The sequence below is a fragment of the Mugil cephalus genome, chromosome 9 (genome assembly GCF_022458985.1).
Source record: "Mugil cephalus isolate CIBA_MC_2020 chromosome 9, CIBA_Mcephalus_1.1, whole genome shotgun sequence".
In the NCBI taxonomy this organism is placed as follows: domain Eukaryota; kingdom Metazoa; phylum Chordata; class Actinopteri; order Mugiliformes; family Mugilidae; genus Mugil; species Mugil cephalus.
Genome location: NC_061778.1, coordinates 13036291 through 13050555, shown reverse-complemented (window position 1 = coordinate 13050555; position 14265 = coordinate 13036291). Strand labels below are relative to the sequence as shown.

The window sequence follows — 14265 nt, the reverse complement described above, 5'->3', positions numbered from 1 at the left end:
TCAGCCTGATACTAGCATCATTGTCCCACCCAGTTCATTTACGTCTTCCCCATATAAGCCTAAAAAGAAAGTCTGCTCTGTTGCGTCACTCGCATTTTTTTGACATCAAGGAAGTATCAAAGTCTTGTTGAGTTCCGTTACACTTACAGTTATCCAGGCGTCAATCTCAAAGGTCATATAATAGATGGAAATCTGAGAACAATGTCCTGATGTAACCTGTGTCATGTGCAACTTGCTGCTCTAAATGTGCTGACATGGTTTTCTTGCCTTATAAAATGACATCACTAGTGGCCTGTAAATGCTGTGGAGGGCCAGCCTCAAAGAGGAACAGCTTAATTTATAACCGTACGTGTTGCAGAATCACCCACACCTGACTGGTTTACTGCTTAAACGTCCACATATCAGGATTACTCTCTTCATGTTGCAAAACACGGTGTCATTCCTCCACTTTCATTAATGCATTGCTTGGATTAAATCCAAACACTTTCTGTTAAACCTTTGTTCCACTCTGATGGGATGTGCAATAGCATTATGTCATTTACTTGTATAGGTACAGCTGTAAGTTTAGTTTAGTTTGCCATTATTTGCTCTACACAAATAGCATTGCAGGAGATAACAGAAGTGAAACGTGATGGGAGAGACGAAGAGACTCCAGATCATGCGATGGGTTTTTCTTCCCAAATCAGTTAGAGTTTAGAAAGAATGCAGTTTTTTTCACCCAGCTCAAAACTCTATCAAAGTACTATCGCAAAAACAAAAGCTGCGCATTCTTAAAAAACTGGGACAAGGGAATGTTTGTTTTTGTCTTAAAATTCACTTGAATGTGGGTTCTTTGATAGCTGACCTAGTTGACCATAAAGTGAGGCTATAGCTCTGGCTGCAGGGGTGCAGGTTCAAATCCAGCCTATGTATCCAATGTTATAAAAATGACTTAGATAAACAGGTATTTTTCTGTTTATCTCATAAAATCTGTAGATTTTTTTTATTCCCTTTCAGAAGAGACTGAGTTATGGAAAACACCAATTAAACAAAATAAAAAAAAAAAATAAAAAAAATATCATACACTATATACATTGACAAATAAATTTGAATCTAAATTTGAAAAGTGAATAATATAACACCAGACCTCTTTTGAAGGAGACCAGCAGCATCGGGTCTAAATCGATCATAGAAACAAAGGCTTTTGATTTATTACAGCAGCCAAAATGTCTTTCTCAATGCTTTTTAATAGTCCAAATGGGACAGTTTCAACACATATTTTGACAGAAGAAGATAAAGACAGGAACACTTTGCCTTACTTCCTTTGGACCAGATAATGAAAAACATGATTTTTTTTTTTTCCAGCATAGACAAACATGCACAATATGTAAGGGGCTCAAAATTCACCCCGTAGACATGGTTCAAGTCTGAACATACAAATTACCGTCAAGTGTTTTTACAGTAAGTTAGCAGAATTGTTACACGCTGTTGTAGTCTGCAGCGTGAGGATACTTGTGCAGGATAGGGCAGACAAGTCAGAACATGGCAAGAATAGTACATGAAGATAAGCATTTATCTTATTCTGCCATAGCACCATGTGCGCTCTATCGCCGTCTCGCATACACATCACACACATTCAATTAGTGCAATGTGTTCCGACTGCAGTCTTCAATCTAGCGCGCTGGAGATAAGCCCAAAGAACCTGCATTTCTTTTGCATTTGTTGAAGGATTGAAAGTATTTCCAAGGTGATTGTTTTCAAAAACTAAAAACACTCCAGTTCTGAACATGCAGAGATGAACTTAATCATACCTCGTTCTCAGTTCAAGAATCATGCACGCAAGCGAGAGCCTGTCTGACGTGGACAACTTGAAAACGTTTCATGATCCACGCAGATTAATGGCCTCACCTATTAGACAGTCTGAGAATGTTTGCACTTAGCCTACTTCCAGACGCAGGAGTTCAGAGGATTACTCAGGCACTAGTCTATGAACCTAATAGTCATGTCTGTTGTGTGTCTACAGTGTGTGAGTGAGTGTATTGTGTATTGTGTATAATTCATAGACCGGTGGTCCACCTGTGAGGTTGACTCAGCGTCAGCAGCTCCTCTGACCTAGACAGAGCTGGGGAAGCAGACCCTAAAAAAAATGAATGAAAAAAAGTGTGTGCATAAAAATGTGAAGGAAGTACAGAAGTGTACCGAGATAAGAGAGAGAGAGCGAGAGAGACTCGTTATCTGTGCACATGCTGCAGCCGTTGCAGCTTGTTGGGTCGTTTAGTAGAGAGCAGCTTCTGTTACACTACGACTAATTCTATGGAAAGTTATCTGTACGTGCAGAATCGGTATGCAAAGATTTTGTTTGTCAAAGTTTTGGAGTTTCTGTTAACTTTCCAAAATAGACCTGACCTTTCATGTTTATGCAGGCTTTACTTGTATGAAAATAAGCTGCTCATAGGGAAAGGGGGAAAAAAAACTCTTACCATCCCCTGTAACTAACCTAACATTTTTGGTTAACAAATTATTTACACATAAATGTTGTAGTGGTTTAACTATCTAGTCATAAGTTTTGTCTCTCAACTCAACGTCCCATCTGAAGTTTCCTAATCATACTGTACATAATGACCAGTGTAACAGGCTGTATATCTCCCAAAACATTAGCCAGTGCACCCAGAGGCTTAAACCTCATCCACACAAAAGATGACTCACCCTTCACTTTGTTGCTTACAGTTACTAGTGAACATAGACCCCATTTACCTTTGTAACCCTCTTATAGCATTATTAATGATATATATATGATTTTTGTCCCCGTTCCAGATGTTTCAGAGTGAACATAAACATGTTGCTAGTGTAAATCCAGACCAAGCTTATGCTTCAAGAATGACAGTTCACTCACTTTTCTTTTAGATTCCAGGTGAACCTAGTACTGCTACCTTTAGAAAACATCATGTATCGCCAGGAACTCCTTTTCCTTTCAGTCACTGCTCTGTATTTGAAAAGAAAAATACTGCCAATGCAGCTACCACTCCATCTGCGCTGACCTGGTGCTTTAAACTCACCCTCAGGTTAGTGAATTTGGTGTGAGGAGGTTATCGGCTGGTTCTTTGCTTTGGGGAGCTCTGTGTTTGTATTACATGCTGCCTCAATCTGGTTGCCTCAAAGTTGAGATTAGTTTAGCTTCATGTTACCAAAGTTTTTTTCTTTTGCTTATCATTGGGTCAATTGAATTAAAATCCTATCTCTTGTCTCTTGTCTCTTGTCATTACATAACTACTAGTCTTTTCCTGTGTCTGCACCCCATATGTAATCAGATGTTAAGCCAGTGGTTTCCCAGACAGCTGTGTAGTATTACGATATTACAACTTGCTCATTATGCATAACACTCTGATAATACTTCTTTATTATGGAAAATTAGATTTCTGAATCTAGAGCCAGGAGGAGGTTATCTTATCCCAGCATAAAGATTAGTACCAGAGGGAAGCTGTGATGACTCTGTCCAAAGGTAACACTAAATTCTATTGGGTGAGCTTTAGGTGTTGGTATGTGGATGTTTTTGTTACCTTTGGACAGAGTCACACTGTCTACTCCCCCCTTGTTTTCAATTTTCTGTCATCTCGCTGTGGCTTTATATTTACCCTACAAACACAAGAGCGGCATCGATCTTTTCATCCATTCTCAGTTTGCGTATTTCAACGGAATTATCAAGCCATTCCTTGAAATAACCTGTCGCAACGGGTGACCCTCATTTTCTTTAACACATTGATTTTCTCATGGACCATCTCTGGGTATTACAAAACCATTGTGTCCTGATTCCTTAGACCCCTCTGACCCGATTGCACAATGTAATGTAGTTACGTAAGACATTTATATGTCATCATCAGCTGCAGCAATAGCAGCTTTGGCTCAGCCAGGGAGACACGGACTGGTAGCTGCAGCACTAGTCTAGTATTACAGTATTCACAAAATTGAACAATCATTTCTGATTTCCAAATACACTTTCTGGGGGTGGATCAAGCCATTGAGTCATGATGCACTCAGACAAATGGATAAGCTGCCAAGCAAGATCTTGGAGTCTCTGCCTCCACTATTGCCCTCTGGAGAGTTGCCTCCGCTTTCCTGACATGATGAATTTCTCGGGTCTGCTCTGGGCCATAGGTTGCAAAAAGACAGAAGGTGTGAGGTTGTAGCGTGGTGGATGCTTAACTGCCCACCCCTGTTACAGCGAATCAGTGAAGCGATGGATGAGCCTCCGAATCTCTCTTCAGACCAAAGAGTAAATGGTGCCGTGGAGGAGTAGGAGGGGTGGCGTGTGTGTGTCTGGAGCCGTAAAGACAAAGAAGCGGATCTGGGTTTGGCACCAGGAGGCTGAGAGTGATGGGTTCAGTCTTGCAAAAGGGTGGGTGGGCACAGTAATGGGCACAGCAGAGGCATTGATGCCAGCTTGTTGATGCGCCTTTGTTTCTGTCAGTCAGTCAGTCAGTCTGTCTGTCTACCGCTCCACAGTCTGCCTGAACACTGCAGGATGGATCAAACCTGGAAATTGGGTCAACCACAAATAAAGTGGAGTTGCAGAGAGCAGGAAGGGAGAGAAGAAAGAGGAGAATGGAGAGAAGAGCTGGGGACATCCATTTGAATTTGGAAGGTGGTGGGGAAATGTAGGGCATGCATATTTAAGAAAGCACTGCTAGAGAGAGGGGAGTGTGATAGCTGGCAGTGAGTAAAATCACTCATCCACATCTCTTGTCAGACTTTTGGGAAGGGAGTGAGACACGGAGAATGTCAACATCAAAAGATGTAATCAGGCTGTTTTTGAGACACATTCTCATCTACTCAGGCTGTCGATTTCAATTTTTCCATAAACCACTGTTCGTATTACTGGGTCACTTCTCTTCAGATCTGGCAGCTGCCAGGGCAGAGCTTTGACTTTGATGACCTCAATTGAAAAACTGAAATTAATAGCAAAAAATGACTGCCCCAAAAAAACTTTAATTTCTTAAAATGACCAAAACCTTTGATTTTTTTCATATGTGCTAAGAAATTGATTTACAGCATTTCCACAAATTGTCTTATTACATCCAATTGGCATGCTTCTAAACAGGAATGCTAGATGTTTCTTATGTGTCATCCTTTCTTTGCCAAACCACATACTAGTGGTGAAGTCATCATTGGAAACAGTCTGAAGAACTTTGAAAGCCAGCATGCAGACAATGAAGACAGCTACTTTATTAGGTGCACCTTGCTGGTAAAAGGTTGGGTCCCCTTTTTCCTTCAGAACTGCTTTCATTCTTCGTGGCATACTTTCAACAAGTTGTTGGAAACATTCCTCAGAGATTTTGGTCCATATTGACTTGATAGCATCACACAGTTTTTGCTGCAGATTTGTTGGCTGCACATCTATGATGCGAATCTCCCGTTCCACCACATCCCAAAGCTGCTCCATTGGACTGAGATCTGGTGACTGTGAAGTACAGTGAACTCATTGTGTTCAAGAAATCAGTGTGAGATTATATGAGCCCCGGGGCATGGGTGCATTATCCTGCTGGGAGTAGCCGTCAGAAGATGGGTACACTGTGGTCATAAAGGGATGGACATGGTCAGCAACAATACTCGGCTAGAGTATTGTTAGACTGTGGCATTTAAACCATTCTCAGTTTGTACTAAGGGGACGAAAGTGTGCCAAGAAAATATCCTCCATGCCATTACACCAACACCACCAGCCTGAATTGTTGATACAAGTGAGGATGGATCCATGCTTTCATGTTGTTTACGCCAAATTCTGACCCTACCTTCCAAATGTTGCAGCTGAAATCGAGACTTATCAGACCAGGCAAGGTTTTTCCAATCTTCTATTGTCCAATTTTGGTGAGCCCATGTGAACTAGTCTCAGTTTCCTGACAGGAGTGGCAACCGGTGTGGTCTTCTGTTGCTGTAGCCCATCGTCATCAAAGTTAGACGTGTTGTGCGTTCAGAGATGTTGTTCTTTATTCCTTGGTTGTAACGAGTGGTTATTTGAGTTTCTGTTGCCTTTCTATCATCTCCAATCAGTCTGCCCATTCTCCTCTGACCTCTCACATCAACAAAGCATTTTCATCCACACAACTCCCACTCACTGGTTATTTCCTCTTTTTCGTACCATTCTCTGTAAACTCTAGAGATGGTTGCGCATGAAAATCCCAGTAGATCATCAGTTTCTGAAATACTCAAACCAGCCTGTCCGGCACCAACAACCACACCACTTTCAAAGCCACTTAAATTCCCTTTCTTCCCCATTCTGATGCTTGGTTTGAACTTCAGCAAGTTGTCTTGATCACCTCTACATACCTAAATACATTGAATTGCAGTCATGTAATTGGCTGATTTACAAGCAATTGAACAGTTGTACCTAATAAAGTGGCCAGTGCGTGTACTTGACATGGATGTAAACAATTATTGGCATCTTTGTAAGAAAAATGTAATTGCACCCAATCTCTCAAATATCCATCTATCTTGCTGGGTAATTTATTATTTTTTTTCTGAAGCAAAAACATATTGAGCAAGTTTCAGAGGTTGTCGCCCTCTGTCATAATAAAGCTACATGAGTGGCACAGCTGTCACTACCTTTGTAAACACATCATGTTTATTAGATCTGAAGGACAAAAGCCTAAGTACAGACGATACAGGGCTGGAACTTCTGTTTAGTCTTGGCATCTTGTGCTGTCCAATTAGAAGACGAGTGATTCAAAAAACTGTCCAACTACTTCATTATGCAACTACGTACAGCATGTACACACAAAATCATAGCTTTCTCCTTCTGTATGAATTTAACCGTTACTTTCCAAATTCTATTCATAAAGGCAGTGCTTACCTTTTTGTGCAAGGTTCGGGAGAAACATGAGGGAAGCAGGTTTCCTTGCTTTTGAAATTTACACAAACACACACACACACACACACAAAAAGAAAAACATTTCCTGTTGAGTGACAGGCAGCATCTTACACGGCAGCTTTCAAGGATCGACCTGTTACAAATAAATGTGAGGAGGAAAATGTTACACCAAAATCCACCTGACATGTTTTTTCCACATTTGAGCTGAGGCAATTTGCTCTCTTCTTGTGTAATTGCAGACATTTGAAGCGGTATAGGTTTTTAGTCATAAATAAATCAGAACATGTATAAATAGATTTCCACACAGTCTTACTTCACCTCTTAAGTTACGGGCTGTATTTGCTGTATTTTCCGTTCATTTCACCATCTGCAAAAGCAACGAAAAGTCATTTGTGGCACTAACTTTAATTATTCAGTTAACAAAGTAATGTGATCTACATTGTCTTGTATGTTAAACATCTTCAAGTGTCAGAATTTAATTTAACTGTGTCTTTAAATCAAGTCTAGGGTACAACAAGTCTAAAGCTTGGTCATCTCTGTACTACCACTGAAATTAATAATAGATGATAATAATACATTTTATTTAAGAAGCACCTTTCAAGTTACCCAAGGACACTTTACAGAAAGGAAGAGATGAGTACAACAGTAGATAGATACATCAATGGGCACAAAGAAACAGCATTCAAACATCCAGATACAAGAAACAAGTAACATTCAAGCACTAATGGAAGTCAAATTGAACATGATAAAGAGATTGTAACTTAATAACCTAACTAAATCTCACATACGGCACATTTCTTTAGTGTAAAATATTGGAAATGCAGGCTAGTGGTACGCAGAAGTGATATATTGTCCGTATGTTTGAGTAATGCTGTGATTTTAAATGTATGTTCTAGTTATTTATTTGTCCCTGCAAAAACTCATCTCGCAGTGTGAATTGCACGCAGTGACACCTGCAAATGATATCTCAGCCTCAGAATATAGCAGCATATGCTATACGTTCCTTTAGGAATATTACAGGTGATTTATTTCTTTGAGAGTCATCTAGTGCAATTTAGATTTAACTTCCGACTGTGCGCCATGTGGTGCAAACAATAATTTCCAACGTCAATTAATCTTCCTGTTATTTTTTGTATTGTTTTGAAAAGTTAACGTTGATTAAAAAACAAAGCAAAAAATAAATAAAAATAAATAACACCCAATTTGACGTTGCTAGTTTTCTCTGTTGAGCAATACAAGTCCCAACTTTAATATAGTGTAATGAACCGCAAACTGATTCAAAAGTTAAATACAACATTTACTCCTAATGATTAATAAATTAGCCAGAATAGTGGCTCACTTATTTTCAGAAGACTTTATCACTCAACTGCTTTGGCTGTGTTCTTAGAATGTGCTTGAAATCAGACCTACGCATCATGAACTCTGCGGGGTGATCCTTTAACGAAAGCAAAGTGTAGCAATGGGAGTAGTGCAATTCCAGGAAAGACATTGACCAACTCTACTCAACCTTGACCCGATTAGAATTTCTTGGAAATAACCAATGAGCTTTAATCGAATGGTTGCTATAAGTGGATTTGTTTGTGGTTCATTCCTTGTTCAATATCCAGTGGAGAAGTTAACTGTCTCAGTCAGTGGCTGCAGCTCATCTTTGGCTGGTTATAACTTGGATGGAAGTGCAGTGTCCCTCTCCATCTGGCTCCGGTTCACCTTAACCCTTTCGAGTATCAGTATTAAATCAGCACGAGCATCTATCAACATGCATATAGATGTGACTCTAATGAGGTTACCGTACTTAAGTGGGTTTGATATCAGTTACTGATGTGGAAACGAAATGTTTGTGACTGTGTCTGTTTGCCCCTTGTCCTCTACACACACACACACACACACACACACACACACACATGCGCGTATACACGCTGCCCACGCCTGCCCCGTGGTGTGATCTGAAGTCCAGCCAGAGGTCTGTCCAACAAGCCAGTTTGTACCCATGATGTTTGTCCCCTCGAAACCTGAGCAGCTGTTAAGAGACTTAGCTCCTCACCCGGCTCTCAGCAGAAGTGGAACACAGTGGTTGTCGAGCGGTTCCCTAATACCCCTATGATTCATACGTCTGTTCTGTTCTCTTTCCCATAATGCAACGCTGCGTGCTTCGCTGTACTGAGGTCCTTACCCTCACAAACATTGTATCAGTGGATTACTCATCCTTCCATTGGGGCGGCATACTGCATTTTGTGTGTGTGTTTGTGTGTATGTCTGTGTGGCTTCACAGTGTTGATTGCTCAAACAGTAATGGCTTGTTTTTAAGGGGCTACTGTAGAGCAGGCGGTACAGTGCTGCTGTTGAGACCGAACCAACACCTAAGTTGTGGTTTTCAGCATTCGGTTTGTTGAGCAGTTTGAAGTGAGAGAAAATTTAAGCAGCAGCTGTTTTTAAGTTTTTAAGGCAGAAACACAAGTAGCATGAATTACACTTTTATTCACCGATCAGCCACAACATTAAGAGAAGTGAATAACATTGACCATCTTGTGACAATTCAATGCTTTGCTGGGAATTTTAGACGTAGCATTCTTGTCAGTGTTTTTTGGACATGTAGCATCCACCTAGACCAGACCGGACACACCCACCCCACAGCAGTGACACTCCTTGATGGCAGCAGCCACGCAAACGGTTTAGAAACAACTCAAAAAACATGAAGAACAGCACAAGATGTTGAACCGACTTCCAAATTCACTCTATCGCAAACTGATCGAGTATCTGTGGGATGATGATGACAGTGGCCCCTCCCCTCGACCCATAGGACCTAAAAAGCCCCCACTAACAACATCCTGTTGCGGTTGTGGTGTTTAAATGTTTGTGTGTGAGTTATGGCCTGTGTGTGTGCTCTCACCAAGCGTTTGTTGGATTGCTGAACAGGTTTAGGAACCTCCACACCTTTCCAGTGTCAGAATGTGGTGCTGCGTCGACTAGTTTTGTTTTTTCAGGATATTTTCATAAGATCTTGAGGAAAGATTGCCTGACTGAATATGTGCGCTGTTCTCTTCACGTTTGAAAGATGATCATGTCTTATGTCTATCTGAGATGTCAGAGATAAACCATTGTGGTCAGCTTTGTTTAGACATTGTGGTTGTGACAAGCTCCAACTAGTTTGTACGACCTGCTGCTCTCTGTCCTCCTGACAACAACTTCTTTTGAGTCTGTGATGTTTTGATCCCAGAACTATCATTTCTTTTGAGTCCCGTTCTTCTCACAGGTGCATGCTTGGACCTCCTCGACACATTCCCCTCCCCGGTGTGTTTTTTGATTAGCAGCGTTGCTTGAAAGCTGCCCTGGTCGCTGGAGGGCCTCCTTTATGGAATTTGCCAGCTGCTGTCTAATCAGATTTTTTCAGTCTGTTATATGTTGGCTATGTATCAGCCATCCTATTGATGATGGAACTACGTTATGTCCCTAAAGGCAATACAAGATTGGGAATTTACCCATACTGTGTAGTCTTTGTCCCAACACAAAGCTGACCTTTCTAATAGCTGAGCAAATGTTGCTGAGCTGAGTTGTTTATAATGTGATGTTCATCTGCTTTAAATATCTCACGTTCAGTCCATGGTTCAGTATTTTTGATGCGTGCGGGCTGTGAAATCAACTTGATGTGACTTCCCTATTTGTCTTGACACCTATAGATCTAGATACAATATTATTTCAGTGATCACAATGATAGTACATGTGTAAAACAAATCAAACAAAAAAAAAAGGAAATGATATAAAGAATTTAAACAAATACAGAGATGAAACAGAAAGAATTTTTTAATGTTTTAATGTGTCCACCTGGTCATTGCAAAAATGCTCTTTCGTGAAATCGGCCTCATGAGCTAGCCACGTTCTTTATATTTCTCTGTTTACTCATATGGTAAGTCGGTGTGGTTTGTTGCGGTTGTTGTTCATTGTTGTCAGGTTTGGTCAGTGGTCTGTATCCATGCCAGCTGGAAGGAAAGCCAACACAGAGTGTCCTATCTTGTTTGCCACTGAGTGTGAATTGAAGAGTTAGCAAGCTATCTGGATGGAGAGGTGTGAAGAGGAACCCTGCCGACAGCAACAAACGCCACACTTTTCAAAGTTCATGGTGGTGTTAATAAAAAGAAAAAAAAAAGAAAGAACTGGTTCTCGTAAAATAGTCCATCAGGCCAACTTTTAAAACATCTGTGAGACGCTTTCTAAACGACCACAAACCCAGTCTTTCTGCTCTGTGTGTGCACAGCCTGTGGTAAACGGATAACTCTGAAGTCAGAAGAATTTAACTTCACATTTACATCTGTATCTAGAGTCATTCTGCAGATTGTGAAGCGTAGTTGCGTGCTTGTATGCGCTCTTTAATTGTAGACTGACATACCCCCCACCCACCCCAATCCTACTTTTACTTACTGTGGAGTCATGCAGCAGTAGAGCATTTTTCTAAAAAAAATAATCAGTTTCTCCCCTTTCTTCCTCCGGCTATGATTTAGCAGTGCATTCTCCACTGTCAGCCACTCCCCACTCACGCATACCAACTTAAACACACACACACACACACACACACACACACACACACACACACACCGGGTAAGGACAGGGGTTTTTACCACGAAAAATTACACCATACGTCTTGCACTGATTCAGTTTACAAAGCATGGTGTAATGTAGAGCAGCTGTAAACTACTATTGGCACCAGGACTGCACCTCATCAAAAGTAAATGATCTTTTCAACACAACCGCCAACGCTCAGTGGCATGAAAAATCTGCTCATTCTTTTCAGCCGCGCGGCGATACCTTATACTGTGTTTGAAAGGCCTGTAGAGTCATGTTATATAACCAGTGTAAAATATTATCTGCATATTGTTCTGATGCGTCACGTCGCCTCTTTTCTGACGTCGGCCCTTCTGGTTGCAGACTACCTGGCAAAGCACGGCCGCCTCAGCGAGCTGGAGGCCCGGAGGAAGTTCTGGCAGATCCTGTCGGCGGTCGAATACTGTCACAACCGAAACATCGTCCACAGAGACCTGAAGGCTGAGAATCTGCTGCTGGACGGACACATGAACATCAAGATTGCAGGTACCGTGAACACGTGTGCGAGGGGAGTCCATAAACTTGCTTCTGAATGAGAAATTTCTGGATGGACGTTTTTGATCTATTGGCTGCCATTATCTCAGTGCTGGCGTAGCTCAGAAATGTCTTAACTACGTGCCCAGGCCATTTGCACAGTGTCGAGAAGTGGTTGGAGGTTGATTGCGAGATAGCTTTGAGCTGGAAGATGCCACGACAGACGTCTTAAAATCTGGGCAAGTGTCTAAAGGCTCGTTCCCCCTTCCAAAATCTGATGATCAGAGGGGCTTTAAATCTTTCTCCCCTGACTCCCTAGCTTTATTTGAGGGAGAAACATTAAAGGTGGAATTACATAAAGGGGAACAGACCAAGAGGCAGAGATTTAAGACCAAGCTGGAGGTCTGTAGTACAAGCATCAAAGTGTGATTATTAAGCAACTGGCATTTAGAGCATGCTAGGGAGAATGTCGCCCTACTGCTGTGTCCCAGAGTGGAGGAGGAGGAGAAGCCGAGGTAGAGGGAAGGACAAGTTTGGGTTTGATGGAGGAGGAGAGAAGGTGATAAAATGGATTGGCTCCTTTATAGACGGAGTACCGGATAAGAGGATGAGGGAAGGATGATAAGGGGTGCGTGCATAGCAGGGTGATGGAGCTGCAGCTGTGACAATGCTCTGAGAGAGGCCGAGGTTTATCTGAGGCTTTATTCGGAGCTGATACAGAAATCCATCGAAGGCGAGCGCGGTCACATGAGAGCGGCTAAAAACACAGGGTGTGAAAGAATACCAGACACACCGAGTGTAAATGTGTCCCACGGAGAAAATGGCCCCTTGTCCTTAAAAGTCTTCCAATCGTTGGCCTCTTCAAATACAATCTCTGTTTATGTCTAAAAAAAAAAAAGGATAGAAAGGGACAGATGAGTAGTTAACCTTTCATAAAAGCCATTGTTCTTTTATTTGGTCCAATGATATAACCTGATGGGGGACAAAATAGACACGACTGTGGAGTGTTTTATGTGCATCACTGCGTTCATCGTGCCGTCCACTGTTTCTCAGAAAGGCCCAAGATGGTAACCTGGAGATGTTATTACCCCAGCAGTAATTTTCACAAACATGTCTGACTCATCGCCGATTGTCCGCGCAGCAGATTAGATTTGAAGCAGGAAAACAATGAACAGAACATTACCTGGCTTGTGATTAGAGAAAATGTCTCTGGGGAGGACATCAGCAGCAAGGTACACTGTGTGCTCCTGGTACCCACAGCATGCTCCGACAAGTTTGGTAAATGGTACAGGAGGTTGAGTATGAGTAAACATGTCCAACTTCTACTGTACATTAGAACCACTTTATGTATTCAGTTCGCATCTGGTGACACTGGTGTCAATTTATACTAGGCATCTTGTCAATCATCCTTTAGTTTGTGCTTATGTTGTGTCACATATTGAATAATAGGAAACTATAGAACGAAAGGTTTCTGGATGGCTGGATTAACTCACTGAAGAACCTCCGGGCAGAATTTACCACCTGCTCTTTTCTTTCTCATGTGTATGTTTTAAGGGCAGGTGAATTACGTGAACCGAGCAGGCGCACAATAAACTAAAAACTGTGAAGAAATACCTCAGACTCACCACTTAAATCTTCTCACGTTCCTATTTTTTGTTTGCCTTTCGCTGTATTTTATTATACGGATGCACTACATCATCCAAGTCTACGTTCACGCATAAATCATCCATCCGCCTCCCACCCTAATCCTTTTAGAGGCCTAATGGCGTGATAGCACTACTAAATATTTATTTATAGCAAAGGTCCTTGTCCTAGTTGTTGTGCCTTTAAGTCAGTGGAAGTAGTCACCGAGCTGATTTGACAGAGTAGACACCAAGGCAGACGTATTAAATATGTTAACTCCTCTGGTTGCTATGCTTTCTTCTAAAGTAAAGGAAACACTGGGGCAGCGTCACTCGAGCTTTTTTGGTTTAGGTTGAGTGAGCAAAGGCGCCATAATCGGCATATCTTATTAACAGAATTCTAACAGGATTTCTGTGTGAAAGGGGCTGCAGTTGCTGGAGCTGGAGTAAATCTGGAGTCCAGACCTGCCCCCAGACAGTTGCACACTAATCGTTTCAGTGCGATCCTTAATGTACAGGTCGAAATAAAGTGCCTCTACTTGTGGGTCTTTTGCTGCAATCCAGTGAGGCTTCTAAATGCCACCTATGGTCAGTCTGTATGAAGCTTAACTGGCGGTCAGTCAAAGAAAGGTCATGCCCACGGTGGCTGCAGAGAGGACTGAGACTGAAGCAGCAGGGAGTGCCCTTAATGTTTTCACTTCAAACAGCGCCTTTGCGTCGGAGCTAACTTGAATTGAA

At 41.7% G+C, this 14265-nt stretch overlaps 1 protein-coding gene across 8 annotated transcripts in view; it reads left to right on the top strand.

Annotated features, from left to right (window-relative positions):
* Nucleotides 1–14265, top strand: part of sik2b (salt-inducible kinase 2b) — a 43295-nt gene that overhangs the window by 8930 nt on the left and 20100 nt on the right. For all 8 annotated transcript variants that reach the window (XM_047593260.1, XM_047593258.1, XM_047593256.1 and 5 more), the window contains one exon: nt 11756–11917. In XM_047593260.1, the coding sequence (XP_047449216.1) occupies nt 11756–11917 (162 nt within the window). The remainder of the gene's footprint in view (nt 1–11755; nt 11918–14265) is intronic.